Source organism: Odontesthes bonariensis, chromosome 12 (assembly GCF_027942865.1).
Source record: "Odontesthes bonariensis isolate fOdoBon6 chromosome 12, fOdoBon6.hap1, whole genome shotgun sequence".
In the NCBI taxonomy this organism is placed as follows: domain Eukaryota; kingdom Metazoa; phylum Chordata; class Actinopteri; order Atheriniformes; family Atherinopsidae; genus Odontesthes; species Odontesthes bonariensis.
The window spans coordinates 38,558,328-38,580,090 of NC_134517.1; the positions used below are offsets into that span (position 1 = coordinate 38,558,328).

The 21,763-nt window shown below is 50.5% G+C and overlaps 1 protein-coding gene across 34 annotated transcripts in view; it reads left to right on the plus strand.

The window, feature by feature from the left end:
- The window catches only part of ttn.1 (titin, tandem duplicate 1), a 210,403-nt gene that overhangs the window by 42,545 nt on the left and 146,095 nt on the right, over positions 1 to 21,763 (plus strand). For 29 of the 34 annotated variants that reach the window (XM_075480395.1, XM_075480400.1, XM_075480404.1 and 26 more), the window contains 15 exons: positions 1,016 to 1,294; positions 1,524 to 2,090; positions 2,850 to 3,131; positions 3,209 to 3,487; positions 3,561 to 3,842; positions 14,362 to 14,640; positions 14,722 to 15,009; positions 15,142 to 15,420; positions 15,500 to 15,781; positions 17,424 to 17,702; positions 17,954 to 18,232; positions 19,438 to 19,716; positions 19,819 to 20,106; positions 20,204 to 20,482; positions 20,704 to 20,985. In XM_075480395.1, the coding sequence (XP_075336510.1) occupies positions 1,016 to 1,294; positions 1,524 to 2,090; positions 2,850 to 3,131; positions 3,209 to 3,487; positions 3,561 to 3,842; positions 14,362 to 14,640; positions 14,722 to 15,009; positions 15,142 to 15,420; positions 15,500 to 15,781; positions 17,424 to 17,702; positions 17,954 to 18,232; positions 19,438 to 19,716; positions 19,819 to 20,106; positions 20,204 to 20,482; positions 20,704 to 20,985 (4,503 nt within the window). The remainder of the gene's footprint in view (positions 1 to 1,015; positions 1,295 to 1,523; positions 2,091 to 2,849; positions 3,132 to 3,208; positions 3,488 to 3,560; positions 3,843 to 14,361; positions 14,641 to 14,721; positions 15,010 to 15,141; positions 15,421 to 15,499; positions 15,782 to 17,423; positions 17,703 to 17,953; positions 18,233 to 19,437; positions 19,717 to 19,818; positions 20,107 to 20,203; positions 20,483 to 20,703; positions 20,986 to 21,763) is intronic. The other 5 variants (XM_075480430.1, XM_075480431.1, XM_075480407.1 and 2 more) reach the window with 4 other exon arrangements.

Genomic DNA, 21,763 nt, shown 5'->3' on the forward strand with positions numbered 1-21,763 from the left:
TATTAGCTGCAGAGCTAACGATACAGACACTTTCCTGTGGTAACAAGCTATGTAACTATACCGTACATACAGGAAAGCAACACAATTATAGAGCGTTAAATTACTTGCTTGTCCGAGGTCTGTAGTTGGGCCAAAGAGAGTTGGTACTGATCCAGGGTTCATTTTCAGACGTTCTGCAATGAGCAATGAGCTGGCCAAAGAGCTGTGGGCGGGGAAAGGCAGTTTATGGGCTCCGGGGGCAAATAACCTCCACGTCATAAGCGGCGGCTTTCCCGATCAGGCCATCTGCATGGTCACATTACCAAAGGCGGAGAATCATTTCCAGTGCATGGTTTAGGTCTATCGTCCTTTTTAGCCACTGGGGGACCGCAGGCAGGCTAGGGGAACTCATATTAATGTTAAACAACCTTAAAAAGGGAAAATTTCATGCCATGGCTCCTTTAAATTTGGGGGTTTGAGGTTTCCATCAGACAGCAGTGACATCATCCTCATACCATCCCTCATTCCTTCCAAGGAATCACCTTTTTCATGTTTTCAGCACCTTCCATCCCTCATTCCTTCCAAAGAATCACCTTTTTCATGTTTTCAGCACCTTCCATCCCTCATTCCTTCCAAAGAATCACCTTTTTCATGTTTTCAGCACCTTCCATCCCTCATTCCTTCCAAAGAATCACCTTTTTCATGTTTTCAGCACCTTCCATCCCTCATTCCTTCCAAAGAATCACCTTTTTCATGTTTTCAGCACCTTTTTCATGTTTTCAGCACCTTCCATCCCTCTTTCCTGCTCCATTCTCTGCATGCATCCACTCTCTCCTCCTGTTGCAGATCCCTCTTCTTCACATCCTAACCCTAACCCATCTTTCCTCCTCCACAGTCATCCCAGGATGAGTTTGAATGAGTCCCTCCTCATCCCAGAGTCACTCCATCTCCACCTCCAGTAGAGAAACTTCTGCTTTGCTTCCACATCGGCTGCTTCGGTTCATTAACTCCGTCTCTTTACCTTTGTTTCCCGCAGCGAAGCCCGTGTTCACGCGCAGGATCGCTCCCCAGGAGATCAACATCGGCAGCATCGGCCGGTTTGACTGCGAAACGTCGGCCGCTCCCAACGTGAGCTTCAAGTGGTTCAAAGATGGCCGCCCCATCAGAGAGGGGGATAAGTACCGGATCATCAGCCGCTTCACCGCCTCCTCTCTGGAGGTTCTGAGCCCGACCAAGGACGACAGCGGCGAATACGCCTGCAAGGCGTCCAACCAGCACGGCGGCGATGAATGCGCCGCCTCTCTGAGTGTGACAGGTAGGAGCCAGGCATGTTTCCGTCTCCTTCTTCGCTGGTTTTGAGCTGTTCCAGGAGCGGAACACCAGCTGTTCACTCCTGTTTCTCTGTGGGGAGACGCTGCTCCTCAGATTCTCCTCTGTTTGCCCACCTGTGAACACTTTTCTCGGCCTTGGTGCAGCCGGCAGGTTAAGGTGGTACTGCAGAGTATAGCACCTCTAATGTGTTTGTCTCTTCTGAATCCTTGTAGAACGATCAGCTCCTGTTTTTCTCAGTAAGCCCGAGCCTCAGACACTGTATGTTGGGAGGAGGGCCCTGATGCAGTGTGTACTAACGGGATCGGCCCCTCTGAATGTTGAGTGGCTCAAGGATGGCCGGGCTTTGCCCAAAGGGCCGACACACTACCACACCTCTTGTGAAAATAATAAGCACACTCTTGAGATCCCCGAGCTGGGGGCAGCTGACCGGGGGCTTTATGTGTGCAAAGCGTCCAACAGTGTTGGGAGCGCTGAGTGCAGCACGGAGCTGCGGGTGGTTGGAAAGCCCAACTTTACAAAGCCCCTGGGGCCGGTGGCCGCGGTGCCGGGGGCCCCGCTGCACCTGCACTGCCAGGTGGACGAGGACACCGGAGTCACTGTCACCTGGACCAGAGATGGTCGGAAAGTGCACCAGTCTCCAGACTGTAAACTGAGCTTTGAGGATAAAACAGTTGGTCTTGATATCCAAAAGACCACTCTGAGAGATTGTGGAAACTATGTGTGCACGGTGACAAACGAAGCTGGGAGTGCTTCCTGCTCCGCCTCGGTGAAGGTTCAAGGTAAGAGTCGGGTAACCTTTCTGCATTGTGTTTGACCGATTTTTCTTCTTGTGCCACACGATGAACCTTTTTCTCTTTGACTGCTGGGTGGTTTCAAGTCTTTTGTTGTCAGATATTATTATCTCAAAAGTCCCAAATATCACATCTTATTTCAAGAAACCTTGACAAGCTGATTTTCACTCGTTCCATTGGCAGATTTTTTTGCTTATTTCAAGAAAAAAACGTCTTTTATTTGCTGTCTTTTTACTTATTTTTGGAGGGGCATTTTTTCCCAGGAGTGGGTTGTTGTTTCTGATGAACCTTTCTCTATGACTGCTGGGTGGTTGTGTCTGATGAACCTTTCTCTATGACTGCTGGGTGGTTGTGTCTGATGAACCTTTCTCTATGACTGCTGGGTGGTTGTGTCTGATGAACCTTTCTCTTTGACTGCTGGGTGGTTGTGTCTGATGAACCTTTCTCTATGACTGCTGGGTGGTTGTGTCTGATGAACCTTTCTCTTTGACTGCTGGGTGGTTGTGTCTGATGAACCTTTCTCTATGACTGCTGGGTGGTTGTGTCTGATGAACCTTTCTCTATGACTGCTGGGTGGTTGTGTCTGATGAACCTTTCTCTATGACTGCTGGGTGGTTGTGTCTGATGAACCTTTCTCTATGACTGCTGGGTGGTTGTGTCTGATGAACCTTTCTCTTTGACTGCTGGGTGGTTCTTTCTGACCTCTTTGCCTTCTTAACGGCTCTTACTGACCGCACGCCTCTGCAGAGCCTCCGGTGTTTGTAAAGCGGCTGGAAGCCACCACGGTTTGGAAGCAGGGCAGCAGTGCCCGGCTGCAGTGCACCGTCACAGGATCCCCGGAGCTCCGCACCGCCTGGTTCTTCAACGGCAGCGAGCTGCGTGCAGGTGACAGGTGCGCCGTCAGTCTGAAGGACGGCGCCGCCGCTCTTGAGATAAAGGAAGTCACACTGCGTGACGGCGGGAGCTACAGCTGTGAGGTGGTCAATGACTCAGGCAGCGAGAGCTGCAGCACTAAAGTTGTAGTCAAAGGTAGGCAGGTCAGGCAGGTTTGTGCACCAAACTTCCAGCACCAGAACGTGTCTAACCGGCCGTGTGCTCTCCATCAGAACCTCCGTCTTTCTCGAAGGATTTACGGCCCGTAGAGGCGGTCCGAGGCGCGGCGGCCGTGCTGCAGTGTGAGCTCGCAGGCTCGGCGCCGTTCGAAGTGACGTGGAAAAAGAATAAGAAGCGTCTGTGTTCAGATAAAAAGTACAGCATAGTGTCGCAGGGCGCGCTCAGCTCTCTGGAGATCCGCTCATTAGAGAGCGCCGATGCCGGAGAATACGAATGCGTTGCATCCAACGAGGTTGGGTCGGTCACGTCGAAGTCAGTGGTTCGACAGAAAGGTTAGTAAAGACCTAAAAGCCTTTTCTCTGTGACCTCCTGGCAGCACGATTGTCACTGAAAGTGTTATTTCAGAGCCGCCCGTCTTCTCAAAGAGGGTTGAGAGTGTTTCAGCCGTGCTGGGAAACACGGTGAAGCTGCAGGGAACCCTGAAAGGCTCGGCTCCCATCTCTGTCAAATGGCTGAGAGACTCTGAGCTGCTCAGAGAGGACGATCCGAACGTCAGAGTCACGTTTGACAACGGTGTTGCCAGCGTTTCCTTCTCCTCTGTGGAGCTAAAGCACGGTGGGAAGTACACCTGTGTGGCTGCAAATGAGGCCGGGCAGCAGAAGAGCGAGGCTCTGCTGACCGTCCAAGGTTAGCCCTCCGTCCTGTTTCAGACCTGTTCCAGAGACCTGTTTCAGACCTGTTCCAAAGACCTGTTTCAGACCTGTTCCAGAGACCTGTTTCAGACCTGTTCCAAAGACCTGTTCCAGACCTGTTCCAGACCTGTTCCAGACCTGTTCCAAAGACCTGTTTCAGACCTGTTCCAGACCTGTTCCAGACCTGTTCCAGACCTGTTCCAGACCTGTTCCAGACCTGTTCCAAAGACCTGTTTCAGACCTGTTCCAGAGACCTGTTTCAGACCTGTTCCAAAGACCTGTTCCAGACCTGTTCCAGACCTGTTCCAGACCTGTTCCAAAGACCTGTTTCAGACCTGTTCCAGAGACCTGTTTCAGACCTGTTCCAAAGACCTGTTCCAGACCTGTTCCAGACCTGTTCCAGACCTGTTCCAGACCTGTTCCAAAGACCTGTTTCAGACCTGTTCCAGACCTGTTCCAGACCTGTTCCAAAGACCTGTTCCAGACCTGTTCCAGACCTGTTCCAAAGACCTGTTCCAGACCTGTTCCAGACCTGTTCCAAAGACCTGTTTCAGACCTGTTCCAGAGACCTGTTTCAGACCTGTTCCAAAGACCTGTTCCAGACCTGTTCCAAAGACCTGTTCCAAACCTGTTCCAGACCTGTTCCAAAGACCTGTTTCAGACCTGTTCCAGACCTGTTCCAGACCTGTTCCAAAGACCTGTTTCAGACCTGTTCCAGACCTGTTTCAGACCTGTTCCAAAGACCTGTTCCAGACCTGTTCCAGACCTGTTCCAAAGACCTGTTCCAAACCTGTTCCAGACCTGTTCCAAAGACCTGTTTCAGACCTGTTCCAAAGACCTGTTTCAGACCTGTTCCAGACCTGTTTCAGACCTGTTCCAAAGACCTGTTCCAGACCTGTTCCAGACCTGTTCCAAAGACCTGTTCCAAACCTGTTCCAGACCTGTTCCAAAGACCTGTTTCAGACCTGTTCCAAAGACCTGTTTCAGACCTGTTCCAGACCTGTTCCAGACCTGTTCCAGACCTGTTTCAGACCTGTTCCAGACCTGTTCCAGACCTGTTCCAGACCTGTTCCAAAGACCTGTTCCAGACCTGTTCCAAAGACCTGTTCCAGACCTGTTCCAAAGACCTGTTCCAGACCTGTTCCAAAGACCTGTTCCAGACCTGTTTATGACCTGTTCCAGACCTGTTCCAGACCTGTTCCAGAAAACTGTTTCAGACCTGTTCCAGACCTGTTCCAGACCTGTTCCAAAGACCTGTTTCAGACCTGTTCCAAAGACCTGTTCCAGACCTGTTCCAAAGACCTGTTCCAGACCTGTTCCAGACCTGTTCCAGACCTGTTCCAGAAAACTGTTTCAGACCTGTTCCAGACCTGTTCCAGAGACCTGTTTCAGACCTGTTTCAGAGACCTGTTGAAGACCTGTTCCAGACATGTTTCAGACATGTTTCAGACCTGTTTCAGACCTGTCCCAGACCTGTTCCAGACATGTTTCAGACCTGTTTCAGACCTGTTCCAGACCTGTTCCAGAGACCTGTTTCAGACCTGTTCCAGACATGTTTCAGACCTGTTTCAGACCCGTTTCAGACCTGTTTCAGACCTGTTCCAGAAAGCTTTTCCAGACCTGTTTCAGACCTGTTCCAGACCTGTTTAAGACCTGTTTCAGACCTGTTTCAGAGACCTGTTTCAGACCTGTTCCAGACCTGTTCCAGACCTGTTTCAGACCTGTTTAAGAGACCTGTTTCAGACCTGTTTCAGACCCGTTTCAGACCTGTTCCAGAGACCTGTTTCAGACCTGTTCCAGACCTGTTCCAGACCTATTTCAGACCTGTTTCAGAGACCTGTTTCAGACCTGTTTCAGACCTGTTTCAGACCTGTTTCAGAGACCTGTTTCAGACCTGTTCCAGACCTGTTCCAGACCTGTTTCAGACCTGTTTCAGACCTGTTTCAGACCCGTTTCAGACCTGTTCCAGAGACCTGTTTCAGACCTGTTCCAGACCTGTTTCAGACCTGTTCCAGACCTGTTCCAGACCTGTTTCAGACCTGTTTCAGAGACCTTTTTCAGACCTGTTTCAGACATGTTTCAGACCTGTTCCAGACCTGTTCCAGACCTGTTCCAGAGACCTGTTTCAGACCTGTTCCAGACATGTTTCAGACCTGTTCCAGACCTGTTCCAGACCTGTTCCAGAGACCTGTTTCAGACCTGTTCCAGACCTGTTCCAGACCTGTTTCAGACCTGTTCCAGAGACCTGTTCCAGACCTTTTCCAGACCTGTTCCAGAGACCTGTTTCAGACCTGTTCCAGACCTGTTCCAGACCTGTTTCAGACCTGTTCCAGAGACCTGTTCCAGACCTTTTCCAGACCTGTTCCAGAGACATGTTTCAGACCTGTTTCAGACCTGTTCCAGACCTGTTCCAGAGACCTGTTTCAGACCTGTTCCAGACATGTTTCAGACCTGTTTCAGACCTGTTCCAGACCTGTTTCAGACCTGTTTCAGAGACCTGTTCCAGACCTGTTTCAGACCCGTTTCAGACCTGTTTCAGACCTGTTCCAGAGACCTTTTCCAGACCTGTTTCAGAGACCTGTTCCAGACCTGTTTCAGACCTGTTTCAGACCCGTTTCAGACCTGTTCCAGAGACCTGTTTCAGACCTGTTTCAGACCTGTTCCAGACCTGTTCCAGACCTGTTTCAGACCTGTTCCAGAGACCTGTTCCAGACCTGTTCCAGACCTGTTCCAGACATGTTTCAGACCTGTTTCAGACCTGTTCCAGACCTGTTCCAGAGACCTGTTCCAGACCTGTTCCAGACATGTTTCAGACCTGTTTCAGACCTGTTCCAGAGACCTGTTTCAGACCTGTTCCAGACATGTTTCAGACCTGTTTCAGACCTGTTCCAGACCTGTTTCAGACCTGTTTCAGAGACCCCTTCCAGACCTGTTTCAGACCCGTTTCAGACCTGTTTCAGACCTGTTCCAGAGACCTTTTCCAGACCTGTTTCAGAGACCTGTTCCAGACCTGTTTCAGACCTGTTTCAGAACCGTTTCAGACCTGTTCCAGAGACCTGTTTCAGACCTTTTTCAGACCTGTTCCAGACCTGTTTCAGACCTGTTTCAGAGACCTGTTTCAGACCTGTTCCAGACCTGTTCCAGACCTGTTTCAGACCTGTTTCAGAGATCTGTTTCAGACCTGTTCCAGACCTGTTTCAGACCCGTTTCAGACCTGTTCCAGAGACCTGTTCCAGACCTGTTTCAGACCTGTTTCAGAGACCTGTTCCAGACCTGTTTCAGACCTGTTTCAGACCCGTTTCAGACCTGTTCCAGAGACCTGTTTCAGACCTGTTTCAGACCTGTTCCAGACATGTTTCAGACCTGTTTCAGAGACCTGTTTCAGACCTGTTCCAGACCTGTTTCAGACCTGTTTCAGACCCGTTTCAGACCTGTTCCAGAGACCTGTTTCAGACCTGTTACAGACCTGTTTCAGAGACCTGTTTCAGACCTGTTCCAGACCTGTTCCAGACCTGTTTCAGACCTGTTTCAGAGACCTGTTTCAGACCTGTTTCAGACATATTTCAGACCTGTTCCAGACCTGTTCCAGACCTGTTCCAGAGACCTGTTTCAGACCTGTTCCAGACCTGTTCCAGGGACCTGTTTCAGACCTGTTCCAGACCTGTTCCAAACCTTTTTCAGACCTGTTCCAGAGACCTGTTCCAGACCTGTTCCAGACATGTTTCAGACCTGTTTCAGACCTGTTCCAGACCTGTTCCAGAGACATGTTCCAGACCTGTTCCAGACATGTTTCAGATCTGTTTCAGACCTGTTCCAGAGACCTGTTTCAGACCTGTTCCAGACCTGTTTCAGAGACCTGTTTCAGACCTGTTCGAGACCTGTTCCAGAGACATGTTCCAGACCTGTTCCAGACATGTTTCAGATCTGTTTCAGACCTGTTCCAGAGACCTGTTTCAGACCTGTTCCAGACCTGTTTCAGAGACCTGTTTCAGACCTGTTTCAGACCTGTTTCAGACCCGTTTCAGACCTGTTTCAGACCTGTTTCAGAGACATGTTTCAGACCCGTTTCAGAGACATGTTTCAGACCTGTTCCAGTGAACTGTTTCAGACCTGTTCCAGAGACATGTTCCAGACCTGTTTCAGACCTGTTTCAGAGACATGTTTCAGACCCGTTTCAGAGACATGTTTCAGACCTTTTCCAGTGAACTGTTTCAGACCTGTTCCAGAGACATGTTCCAGACCTGTTTCAGACCTTTTTCAGACCTGTTTCAGACCTGTTTCAGACATGTTTCATACCTGTTCCAGAGACCTGTTCCAGACATGTTTCAGAGACATGTTTCAGACCTGTTCCAGAGACCTGTTTCAGACCTGTTTCAGACCTGTTTAAGAGACCTGTTTCAGACCTGTTTCAGACCTGTTTCAGACCTGTTCCAAACCTGTTCCAGAGACCTGTTTCAGACCTGTTTCAGACCTGTTTCAGAGACCTGTTTCAGACCTGTTCCAGACCTGTTCCAGACCTGTTTCAGACCTGTTCCAGAGACCTGTTTCAGACCTATTTCAGACCTGTTTCAGACCCGTTTCAGACCCGTTTCAGACCTGTTCCAGAGACCTGTTCCAGAGACCTGTTTCAGACCTGTTTCAGACCTGTTTCAGACCCGTTTCAGACCCGTTTCAGACCTGTTCCAGAGACCTGTTTCAGACCTGTTTCAGACCTGTTTCAGACCCGTTTCAGACCTTTTCCAGTGAACTGTTTCAGACCTGTTTCAGACCTGTTTCAGAGACATGTTTCAGACCCGTTTCAGACCTGTTTCAGACCTGTTCCAGAGACCTGTTTCAGACCTGTTTCAGACCTGTTTCAAACCCGTTTCAAACCCGTTTCAGACCTTTTCCAGTGAACTGTTTCAGACCTGTTTCAGACATGTTTCAGACCTGTTCCAGAGACCTGTTCCAGACATGTTTCAGAGACCTGTTCCAGAGACCTGTTTCAGACCTGTTTCAGACCTGTTTCAGACCTGTTTCAGAGACCTGTTTCAGACCTGTTCCAGACCTGTTTCAGACCTGTTTCAGACCTGTTTCAGACCTGTTTCAGAGACCTGTTTCAGACCTGTTCCAGACCTGTTCCAGACCTGTTTCAGACCTGTTTCAGACCTGTTTCAGAGACCTGTTTCAGACCTGTTTCAGACCTGTTTCAGACCTGTTCCAGACCTGTTCCAGAGACCTGTTTCAGACCTGTTTCAGACCTGTTTCAGACACATTTCAGACCTGTTCCAGAGACCTGTTTCAGACCTATTTCAGACCTGTTTCAGACCTGTTTCAGACCCGTTTCAGACCCGTTTCAGACCTGTTCCAGAGACCTGTTTCAGACCTGTTTCAGACCTGTTTCAAACCCGTTTCAGACCTTTTCCAGTGAACTGTTTCACACCTGTTTCAGACCTGTTTCAGACATGTTTCAGAACCGTTTCAGACCTGTTTCAAACCCGTTTCAGACCTGTTTCCAGTGAACTGTTTCATACCTATTTCAGACCTGTTTCAGACCTGTTTCAGACCTGTTCCAGAGACCTGTTTCAGACCTGTTTCAGACCTGTTTCAGACCCGTTTCAGACCTGTTCCAGAGACCTGTTTCAGACCTGTTTCAGACCTGTTTCAGACATTTTTCAGACATGTTTCAGACCTGTTCCAGACCTGTTTCAGACCTGTTTCAGAGACCTGTTTCAGACCTGTTTCAGACCTGTTCCAGACCTGTTTCAGACCTGTTTCAGAGACCTGTTTCAGACCTGTTTCAGACCTGTTTCAGACCCGTTTCAGACCTGTTCCAGAGACCTGTTCCAGACCTGTTTCAGACCTGTTTCAGAGACCTGTTCCAGACCTGTTTCAGACCTGTTTCAGACCCGTTTCAGACCTGTTCCAGAGACCTGTTTCAGACCTGTTTCAGAATTGTTCCAGACCTGTTTCAGACCTGTTTCAGAGACCTGTTTCAGACCTGTTCCAGACCTGTTCCAGACCTGTTTCAGACCTGTTTCAGACCCGTTTCAGACCTGTTCCAGAGACCTGTTTCAGACCTGTTTCAGACCTGTTCCAGACCTGTTTCAGACCTGTTTCAGAGACCTGTTTCAGACCTGTTCCAGACCTGTTCCAGACCTGTTTCAGACCTGTTTCAGAGACCTGTTTCAGACCTGTTTCAGACATGTTTCAGACCTGTTCCAGACCTGTTCCAGAGACCTGTTTCAGACCTTTTCCAGACATGTTTCAGACCTGTTTCAGACCTGTTCCAGACCTGTTCCAGACCTGTTCCAGACCTGTTTCAGACCTGTTCCAGAGACCTGTTCCAGACCTGTTCCAGACCTGTTCCAGACATGTTTCAGACCTGTTTCAGACCTGTTCCAGACCTGTTCCAGAGACCTGTTCCAGACCAGTTCCAGACATGTTTCAGATCTGTTTCAGACCTGTTCCAGAGACCTGTTTCAGACCTGTTCCAGACCTGTTTCAGAGACCTGTTTCAGACCTGTTCCAGACCTGTTCCAGACCTGTTTCAGAGACCTGTTTCAGAGACCTGTTTCAGACCTGTTTCAGACCTGTTTCAGACCCGTTTCAGACCTGTTTCAGACCTGTTTCAGACCCATTTCAGACCTGTTCCAGAGACCTGTTTCAGACCTATTTCAGACCTTTTTCAGACCTGTTCCAGACCCGTTTCAGACCTGTTCCAGAGACCTGTTTCAGACCTGTTACAGACCTGTTTCAGACACATTTCAGACCTTTTCCAGTGAACTGTTTCAGACCTGTTTCAGACCTGTTTCAGACCTTTTCCAGAGACCTGTTTCAGACATGTTTCAGACCCGTTTCAGACCTTTTCCAGACCTGTTTCAGACCTGTTCCAGACCTGTTTCAGACCTGTTTCAGACATGTTTCAGACCAGTTTCAGACCTGTTTCAGACCTGTTTCAGACCTGTTTCAGAGACCTGTTTCAGACCTGTTTCAGACCTGTTTCAGACCTGTTTCAGACCCGTTTCAGACCTGCTCCAGAGACCTGTTCCAGACCTGTTTCAGACCTGTTTCAGAGACCTGTTCCAGACCTGTTTCAGACCTGTTTCAGACCCGTTTCAGACCTGTTCCAGAGACCTGTTTCAGACCTGTTTCAGACCTGTTCCAGACCTGTTTCAGACCTGTTTCAGAGACCTGTTTCAGACCTGTTCCAGACCTGTTCCAGACCTGTTTCAGACCTGTTTCAGACCCGTTTCAGACCTGTTCCAGAGACCTGTTTCAGACCTGTTTCAGACCTGTTCCAGACCTGTTTCAGACCTGTTTCAGAGACCTGTTTCAGACCTGTTCCAGACCTGTTTCAGACCTGTTTCAGAGACCTGTTTCAGACCTGTTTCAGACATGTTTCAGACCTGTTCCAGACCTGTTCCAGAGACCTGTTTCAGACCTGTTCCAGACATGTTTCAGACCTGTTTCAGACCTGTTCCAGACCTGTTCCAGAGACCTGTTTCAGACCTGTTCCAGACCTGTTCCAGACCCGTTTCAGACCTGTTCCAGAGACCTGTTCCAGACCTGTTCCAGACCTGTTCCAGACATGTTTCAGACCTGTTTCAGACCTGTTCCAGACCTGTTCCAGAGACCTGTTCCAGACCTGTTCCAGACATGTTTCAGATCTGTTTCAGACCTGTTCCAGAGACCTGTTTCAGACCTGTTCCAGACCTGTTTCAGAGACCTGTTTCAGACCTGTTCCAGACCTGTTCCAGACCTGTTTCAGAGACCTGTTTCAGAGACCTGTTTCAGACCTGTTTCAGACCTGTTTCAGACCCGTTTCAGACCTGTTTCAGACCTGTTTCAGACCCATTTCAGACCTGTTCCAGAGACCTGTTTCAGACCTATTTCAGACCTTTTTCAGACCTGTTTCAGACCTGTTACAGACCTGTTTCAGACACATTTCAGACCTTTTCCAGTGAACTGTTTCAGACCTATTTCAGACCTTTTTCAGACCTGTTTCAGACCTGTTACAGACCTGTTTCAGACCCATTTCAGACCTGTTCCAGAGACCTGTTTCAGACCTATTTCAGACCTTTTTCAGACCTGTTTCAGACCTGTTACAGACCTGTTTCAGACCCGTTTCAGACCTGTTCCAGAGACCTGTTTCAGACCTGTTACAGACCTGTTTCAGACACATTTCAGACCTTTTCCAGTGAACTGTTTCAGACCTGTTTCAGACCTGTTTCAGACCTGTTTCAGACCCGTTTCAGACCTGTTTCAGACCTTTTCCAGAGACCTGTTTCAGACATGTTTCAGACCCGTTTCAGACCTTTTCCAGACCTGTTTCAGACCTGTTTCAGACCTGTTTCAGACCTGTTTCAGACATGTTTCAGACCCGTTTCAGACCTTTTCCAGTGAACTGTTTCAGACCTGTTCCAGAGACCTGTTTCAGACCTGTTTCAGAGACATGTTTCAGATCCGTTTCAGACCTGTTTCAGACATGTTTCAGACCTGTTCCAGAGACCTGTTCCAGACATGTTTCAGAGACATGTTTCAGACCTGTTCCAGAGACCTGTTTCAGACCTGTTTCAGACCTGTTTCAGAGACCTGTTTCAGACCTGTTTCAGACCTGTTCCAGACCTGTTTCAGAGACCTGTTTCAGACCTGTTCCAGACCTGTTTCAGACCTGTTTCAGACCTGTTTCAGACCTGTTTCAGACCCGTTTCAGACCTGTTTCAGACCTGTTTCAGACCCATTTCAGACCTGTTCCAGAGACCTGTTTCAGACCTATTTCAGACCTGTTTCAGACCCGTTTCAGACCCGTTTCAGACCTGTTCCAGAGACCTGTTTCAGACCCGTATCAGACCCGTTTCAGACCTTTTCCAGAGACCTGTTTCAGACCTGTTTCAGACCCGTTTCAGACCTTTTCCAATGAACTGTTTCAGACCTATTTCAGACCTTTTTCAGACCTGTTTCAGAGACATGTTTCAGACCTGTTTCAGACCTGTTCCAGAGACCTGTTTCAGACCTGTTTCAGACCTGTTTCAAACCCGTTTCAAACCCGTTTCAGACCTTTTCCAGTGAACTGTTGCAGACCTGTTCCAGACATGTTTCAGAGACATGTTTCAGACCTGTTCCAGAGACCTGTTCCAGACATGTTTCAGAGACATGTTTCAGACCTGTTCCAGAGATCTGTTCCAGACATGTTTCAGAGACATGTTTCAGACCTGTTCCAGAGACATGTTTCAGACCTGTTCCAGAGATCTGTTTCAGACCTGTTTCAGACCTGTTTCAGAGACCTGTTTCAGACCTGTTTCAGACCTGTTCCAGAGATCTGTTCCAGACATGTTTCAGAGACATGTTTCAGACCTGTTCCAGAGACCTGTTCCAGACATGTTTCAGAGACATGTTTCAGACCTGTTCCAGAGATCTGTTTCAGACCTGTTTCAGACCTGTTTCAGAGACCTGTTTCAGACCTGTTTCAGACCTGTTTCAGACCTGTTCCAGACCTGTTCCAGACCTGTTTCAGACCCGTTTCAGACCTGTTTCTGACCTGTTTCAGAGACCTGTTTCAGACCTGTTCCAGACCTGTTCCAGACCTGTTTCAGACCTGTTTCAGACCCATTTCAGACCTGTTCCAGAGACCTGTTTCAGACCTGTTTCAGACCTGTTTCAGACCCATTTCAGACCTGTTCCAGAGACCTGTTTCAGACCTATTTCAGACCCGTTTCAGACCCGTTTCAGACCCGTTTCAGACCTGTTCCAGAGACCTGTTTCAGACCTGTTCCAGACCTGTTTCAGACCCGTTTCAGACCTTTTCCAGTGAACTGTTTCAGACCTGTTTCAGACCTGTTTCAGAGACATGTTTCAGACCCGTTTCAGACCTGTTTCAGACCTGTTCCAGAGACCTGTTTCAGACCTGTTTCAGACCTGTTTCAAACCCGTTTCAGACCTTTTCCAGTGAACTGTTTCAGGCCTGTTTCAGACCTGTTTCAGACATGTTTCAGACCCGTTTCAGACCTGTTTCAAACCCGTTTCAGACCTTTTCCAGTGAACTGTTTCAGACCTATTTCAGACCTGTTTCAGACCTGTTTCAGACCTGTTCCAGAGACCTGTTTCAGACCTGTTTCAGACCTGTTTCAGACCCGTTTCAGACCTGTTCCAGAGACCTGTTTCAGACCTGTTTCAGACCTGTTTCAGAGACCTGTTTCAGACCTGTTTCAGACATTTTTCAGACATGTTTCAGACATGTTTCAGACCTGTTTCAGACCTGTTTCAGACATTTTTCAGACCTGTTTCAGACCTGTTTCAGACCTGTTTCAGACCTGTTTCAGAGACCTGTTTCAGACCTGTTTCAGACATGTTTCAGACCTGTTTCAGACCTGTTTCAGACCTGTTTCAGACATGTTCCAGACCCGTTTCAGACCTGTTTCAGAGACCTGTTTCAGACCTGTTTCAGACATGTTCCAGACCCGTTTCAGACCTGTTTCAGCCTGTTTCAGAAGGTCACACATGTCTGTTAAAGAGCTCTAAATGTTGTGTTTTAGAACCCGCTCGGATCTTAGAGAAGGCGGCGTCCATCAGTGTGAGCGCAGGTGAGTCGGCCACGCTGGAGTGCACGGTCTCTGGAAGCCCTGAGCTCAGAGTCCGGTGGTTCAGAGACGGCAAGGAGATGATCAGCGGCCGTAAATATAAGATAACAGTGAGGCAGAACTCTGCTGTCCTAAAGATCCTGGCAGCAGACAAAGGAGACACCTCAGTGTACCAGATGGAGGTGTCCAACAATGTGGGCAAAGACCAGTGCACGTGCTCGGTCACAGTTCTAGGTCAGTTTTAGCCAGGAATGCATCAGTAGAAGTGAACTCTGACGCTGGATGACAACCAAACGTTTGGCTTCCCCCTCACAGACCGGGCGGTTCCACCGACCTTCACCAGAGCTCTAAAGAAAACGGATGGCATCGTTGGTGCTGACGCCACCCTGGAGTGCAGGGTGGCCGGGTCGCAGCCCATGGCCGTGTCTTGGTTCAAAGAGCAGAAAGAGATCCACAGTGATGACAGACATAAGATTGCTTTCAGAGAGAGCACGGCCTCTGTGACCATAACAGGCCTGGATCAGCACGATGGAGGAGTTTATACGTGCAAGGCCTCCAACGCTGCCGGAGCCACAGAAAGCAGCGCCACCCTGTCGGTCCAAGGTCAGCGGGTCACACCGGACTCTGACGGGTCACTCAAGACTCTGACGAGTCCCACGGGACTGACAGGTTACGGGTGGTTAGGTCTGATAAGCTTTGAACATGAGTGCTGTTTCTCTTTCCAAATACCTGCAGAGGCTCCGGTGTTCACTGTGAAAGCTGAGTCCCAGGATGTTGCCCCAGGGTCAAACGTGCTGATACAATCAGCCTTTACTGGATCGGCTCCTCTGCTTGTTAAGTGGTTCAGAGAGGAGAAAGAGCTTTTCACTGGGGCAAAGTATCTGATTAAAAAGGACGCCTCCTCCAGCTCCCTGGAGCTGCACTGTGTGAAACCCAGTGACTCTGCCAAGTACACCTGCCAAGTGTCCAATGATGCTGGAAGGGTGGAGTGCAACGCTGTCCTCTTTGTGAAAGGTGCTGCTTCTTTCTTTTTTCCTGTCTTCTTTCTTTATTTAACCCCTTCTTTTTTACAGTAACTGCTGTTTATCTACAGAAGCCCCCACATTCACCGTGAAGCTGGAGCCTTCGCGGCTGCTGAAAGCCGGGCAGCCTCTGAAGCTGAGCTGCACAGTGCAGGGAACGCCCGCCATCCACATCCAGTGGTTTAAGGGCGGCTCCCAGATAGCTCCCGACCACAGACACACCATGAGCTTCCACAGCTCGGTCGCAACTCTGGAGCTAGAGAGCTGCTCTGTGGACGATAGTGGGGAGTTTGTCTGTGTGGCGTCCAGCGAGGCCGGCAGCGAGCGGTGCAGCAGCTCAGTGGCAGTGGAAGGTAGTTCACCCTCTTCTCTGACCCAGCTGGCAGGCTCGGGGCTTTAAGTCTGGTCCACATGGTTCTCTGAAGGCTCAGTGGGGCCTGCATGGGGCCGCTCACTGTTCCAGGTGTTACCACCCCCAGGTGTTCCCCTCCCCAGGTGTTAGCATCCCCAGGTGCTACCCTCCCCAGGTGCTACCCTCCCCAGGTGTTCCCCTCCCCAGGTGTTAACCTCCCAGGTGTTACCCTCCCCAGGTGTTCCCCTCCCTAGGTGCTACCCTCCCAGGTGTTCCCCTCCCTAGGTGTTCCCCTCCCTAGGTGTTCCCCTCCCCTGGTGCTACCCTCCCCAGGTGTTACCCTCCCCAGGTGTTCCCCTCCCTAGGTGCTACCCTCCCAGGTGTTCCCCTCCCTAGGTGTTCCCCTCCCTAGGTGGTACCCTCCCCAGGTGTTAACCTCCCAGGTGTTCCCCTCCCCTGGTGCTACCCTCCCCAGGTGTTCCCCTCCCCAGGTGTTACCCTCCCCAGGTGTTACCCAGGTGTTACCCTCCCTAGGGTTTCCCCTCCCCAGGTGTTCCCCTCCCTAGGTGTTCCCCTCCCCAGGTGCTACCCTCCCCAGGTGTTACCCAGGTGTTACCCTCCCTAGGTGTTCCCCTCCCCAGGTGTTACCTTCCCCAGGTGCTACCCTCCCCAGGTGTTACCCAGGTGTTACCCTCCCTAGGTGTTACCCTCCCCAGGTGTTACCCAGGTGTTACCCTCCCTAGGTGTTCCCCTCCCCAGGTGCTACCCTCCCCAGGTGGTACCCTCCCCAGGTGTTCACCTCCCCAGGTGTTACCTTCCCCAGGTGCTACCCTCCCCAGGTGTTACCCAGGTGTTACAATCCCTAGGTGTTACCCTCCCCAGGTGTTACCCAGGTGTTACCCTCCCTAGGTGTTCCCCTCCCCAGGTGCTACCCTCCCCAGGTGGTACCCTCCCTAGGTGTTCACCTCCCCAGGTGTTACCCTCCCCAGGTGGTACCCTCCCTAGGTGCTACCCTCCCCAGGTATTCCCCTTCCCAGGTGGTACCCTCCCCAGGTGCTACCCTCCCCAGGTGTTCCCCTCCTCAGGTGTTATCCTCCCCAGGTGCTACCCTCCCCAGGTGGTACCCTCCCTAGGTGTTCACCTCCCCAGGTGTTACCCTCCCCAGGTGGTACCCTCCCTAGGTGCTACCCTCCCCAGGTGTTCCCCTTCCCAGGTGGTACCCTCCCCAGGTATTCCCCTTCCCAGGTGGTACCCTCCCCAGGTGCTACCCTCCCCAGGTGTTCCCCTCCTCAGGTGTTATCCTCCCCAGGTGCTACCCTCCCCAGGTGTTCCCCTCCCCAGGTGTTCCCCTCCTCAGGTGTTATCCTCCCCAGGTGCTACCCTCCCCAGGTGTTCCCCTCCCCAGGTGTTCCCCTCCCCAGGTGGTACCCTCCCCAGGTGTTATCCTCCCCAGGTGGTACCCTCCCCAGGTGTTCCCCTCCCCAGGTGTTCCCCTCCCCAGGTGTTCCCCTCCCCAGGTGGTACCCTCCCCAGGTGTTATCCTCCCCAGGTGGTACCCTCCCCAGGGAATCCTGTGGACCAGATTGGCCTCATCAGAGCTTTCCCTCCACATCTTTAACTGTAACATGTGTCTGTTCCTGTAGAGCCTCCGGTGTTTGTGAGGCCGTTTGAGTCGGCCGAGCTGGTGGAAGGAGCAGACATTGTTCTGGAAGGAACCGTCTCAGGTTCGCCTCCCTTTGAGATAACTTGTTTCCTGGATGATAAGCTGATCACCAGCGACAGAAGGCATAAGATCAGTGTTGGCAGAGACACGGTGACCCTTCAGGTGTGGCGCTGTGAGAGCAGGGATGCTGGGACCTACCGCTGCTCTCTGACCAACCGTGTCGGGGAGACTTCTTGTTGTTGCCAGGTTTCTTTAAAAGGTTAGTCAAAGATGTTTGGAGTTCAGCCGAGCTCCCTCTGCATGCTGTCGCTGGAAGATGCCGACCATCACATTTCAGCTCATTGTGGAGCAGCATGCTGATCTTTCTGGGGAACAGAGTTCTTCTATAAGCACCATGTGACCGCTGTAAATGATTGTTCCTTTGTTCAAACTGTCTGATCATCATTAGATCGGACAGATGAAGATGTTTATCTCCAGCCTGCAGACTCATGTTTGGTCTCTTCTTACTAGAACCTCCATCATTTGTCCAAAGCCTAGAGGACATGTCCTGCACAGTGGGCTCTGACATCAGCATGAAGTGCATGTCATCCGGATCACTTCCCATGACTTTCCTCTGGATCAGGAACGATCACGAGCTCACGGAAGACGAGCACGTTAAGATGTCCCGTGACACCCAGAGCGCCGCATTGAGCTTGAAAAGCGCCCAGTTGTCCCACGGTGGGACGTATGTGTGCGAGGCTCAGAACAAAGCTGGGACTCAGAGATGTGCGGCGGTGCTGCTGGTCACAGGTTGGTCAGGCCTTTGGAGTCTAACTGCTGATGCCATGTCCTGCTTCATTAAAACGGCGGTGAATACACCTGAGGTTTACACTGGTATGATAGATCAGATCAGGGTATGAACGGGTTCACCTGCAGACGGGTCAGTGGTGACAGCTGGAGGCAGGAAGGTGTTTGAGTTATTGGGAGCCCTGGTTCAGAGACGGAGCTGAAATTCACCAAATTCACCAAAGTGTGGTTTCTGCACTCTGTGGCGACCTTAGACATGAGTGCAGTTAGCGGGAGATACCGCTGTGAGGCAGGAACTGTGAGGCAGGAACTGTGAGGCAGGAACTGTGAGGCAGGAACTGTGAGGCAGGAACTGTGAGGCAGGAACTTTGAGCGTTTCTGTTGGCTGGAGGTCAAAGGTTGGTTCTGTTTACATGCTGGTCAAAAGGAGACTTCCCCAAACAGCTCGGAGGGGATGTTAGTGGGATCTGCTTTGGTATTTCAGAGCCTCCTTCGCTTGTTACAGAGCTTTTGTCCCTTGAGGTTGTTAAAGGTTCCCCTGCAGTGTTTGAGCCCAAAGTGGCAGGAAGTGCTCCATATAAAGTTTCATGGTTTAAAGACAAAAGGCCCATCAAACCCAGCCAGAAACACATTGATGCTGATGGTGAAGCTGTGAGCCTGAAGGTCTGCAGGGTGCAGGATGTGGGTGTTTATCAGGGTGTGGCAGCTGACCAGGTTGGGAGCTGCGCTGGCTATGCGTTGCTAGCTCTGCGTTGCTAGCTCTGCGTTGCTAGCTCTGCGGCGCTGGCTCTGCGTTGCTGGCTCTGCGGCGCTGGCTCTGCGGCGCTGGCTCTGCGGCGCTGGTTCTGCGGCGCTGGCTCTGCGGCGCTGGCTCTGCGGCGCTGGCTCTGCGGCGCTGGTTCTGCGGCGCTGGTTCTGAAAGGTTTCACAGATATTTTCCCACCGAACATCACCACTTTCACTGCTCTGGGGACGGCTCTCTGAGCTTTGGATCCCAGAGGATCCACAGATCCAGAGAACCTTTCAGAACAGAGAGGCCGCTCTCAGGATTCCTGCCTGTGATGCGGCTCATGGTGGGAAATACAGCTGGCAGGTGGTGAATGAAGCAGGATAAATGCTGTGCTGCTCTCTTTGTGCCCAGGCACATAACCTTTGAGCCAGCTCTAACTGCATTAACACACACTCACCCTCATATCTTGGTACCATAGAACCACCGACCATCCAAGAGAACCCAGGAGTGGTCAGAGTGACCCGTGGGGATCCGGTTAGTCTGGAGTGTAGGATAGCTGGAACTCCTCAGATGAGTGTGAGATGGACCAAAGATGGCAAAGAGCTGCAGCAGAGCAGAGAACATGGTCTTTACGAGCAGGGCAACCTCAGCGGGGTGTTTATAGCGTCCTCTCAGCTGGAGGACAGCGGACAGTACCTGCTGGAAGTGAAAAACTCTGCTGGAACATGCAGCTGTGAAGTCATGCTGATTGTTTTGGGTTCGTAGAGAAATCCTCAACATCATTACAGAAAATATCTTTTACATTGTAGAATTGCCTCTTTCTTTAAAGCTAATTCTAATGTGATGTGATTTGAAACAGACGGAGTAGCTCCTCCCACATTCTCTAAGAAATTAACGAACATCCAAGCAGCTTTGGGTTCAGTGGTTACACTGGAGTGCAGCGTGGCTGGTTCTGCTCCTCTTTCTGTTGAATGGAGCAAAGGGAAGCAAAAGATCACCCAGAGCTCAAAGTACAAAGCTCTGCGCAGCGGAAACACCGTCGCACTGGAGCTCAAACTGAGCCGAGGCGCCGACACGGGAGAGTATTCCTGCAGGGTCACCAATGAAGCTGGCAGCTGTGTGTGCAGCGGGGTTCTCACAGCTAAAGGTTAGCATCCAGACCTTTGGGTTGGGTTGGGTTGGGTTTGGGCTTGGATCAGCCCAGCAGCAGTCATGTGTCTTAATCCTCTCTCTGTGGGTTTTAGTGCCACCCAGATTTGTATCCGAACCTCAGTCTCAGGCTGTTGCTCCACAGTCTGACGTACTCTTCAGAAGTGTCTTCGAAGGGACCCCTCCATTAACGGTGAAATGGTTCAGGGATGACAGTGAACTCCTCACCGGAGCTTGGTGCACAGTTAGCCTGGAGGCGTTTTCCTCCTCCCTTCAGCTGCGCTCGGTCGGGACTCTGCAGGGGGGCATTTATTCCTGCCGAGTTAGCAACGCAGCGGGGGCAGTGAGAAGTGCAGCAGAGTTGTTGGTGACAGGTTGGACTGTTCTTTTTTGTCCATCACCACTCATTTAACTCCATCTTTTTTCTTCATTTTCACAGCTCCTCTTTCTTCCTTTGATCTCATGCATTTTCTCGCAGGTTATCTGTGTTGTCTTCAGTCACCTGTCCGCATCCTCCATCCATCCCACGGATGCTCAGCTCTCAGTTCATGCTGGTCCGACTGTGGCGTAACTTCATCTATTTCTGACTTTGCAGAGCCTCCTCAGTTCGTCCTGAAACTGCCTCCCACTACCTTTGTGAAGCAGTGCGAGGGACTCCGCCTTGAATGCAAGGCCACCAGCGCGCGCTCCCTGAAAATGTGCTGGTACAAAAACGACCAAAAGATAACCGACGGAGGAAACTATAAAACCATGTTCGTTGACTCGAGCGCGTACCTGCAGCTGCGCTCCACCAGGTTCGAGGATAACGGCGTCTACACGTGTGAGGCTCATAACGATGCCGGCAGCGCCAGCTGCAGCACCGCGCTCACTGTTCAAGGTCAGCCGTGCGGCGGGTACCCTGACTTACCCGGATTTACCCTCTGGGCAGCATGAAAGGAAGGAATGACTCTTCCTGTGGTTCTCTGGCTTGTGTTTGAGTGTTTCTGGAAGCCTGTGTGAAAACTTCAGGATGGAATCTGGTTTCCAGTCCTCCAGTGTCAGAAAGCATGAGTCTGATTGGTGTGTCTCTGATTAGGAAACCTTTTTAAGGAATGACTTAGCGAACACCTCATGTTGTAACCTTTTTAAGGTGGAATGACTTAGCCAGCGCACACCTCATGTTGTAACCTGTTTAAGGTGGAATGACTTAGCGCAGTGGTTTTCAAAGTGGGGGCCTCGGCCCCCTGGGGGGCCACCACGGGGCGCTAGGGGGGCCTCAGAAAATTGGAGGGAAGATAAGAAAAAAAATGCAAAAATAGAATCAAATTTTTTTTAAACATCATTATAAAAAATAGTCACTTTTTTTAATCAGTATTGTAAAATACAATTTATAATAATATATCATATCGAAATGTTATTTGCCATGCTTGTCTTTCTGATTGGCTGCCAGTCAAAACATGGTAGACCTGGCGGTTTGCACCTGTTCTGAAGCTGCTCTGCTCCTCAAGCTAGCATGTAGGTAGCTTAGCCAAAATGGACAGATTTTTGACTAGGAGGAGACTAAAGGAACTGACCAACAGCCCTGCTGTGGAGGACACTGATGCAGAAAAAGCCTAAGAACTGGCCAACTAAAATCAGAAAGTATGAGGCAGCATACATTAAGTTTGGCTTTACAG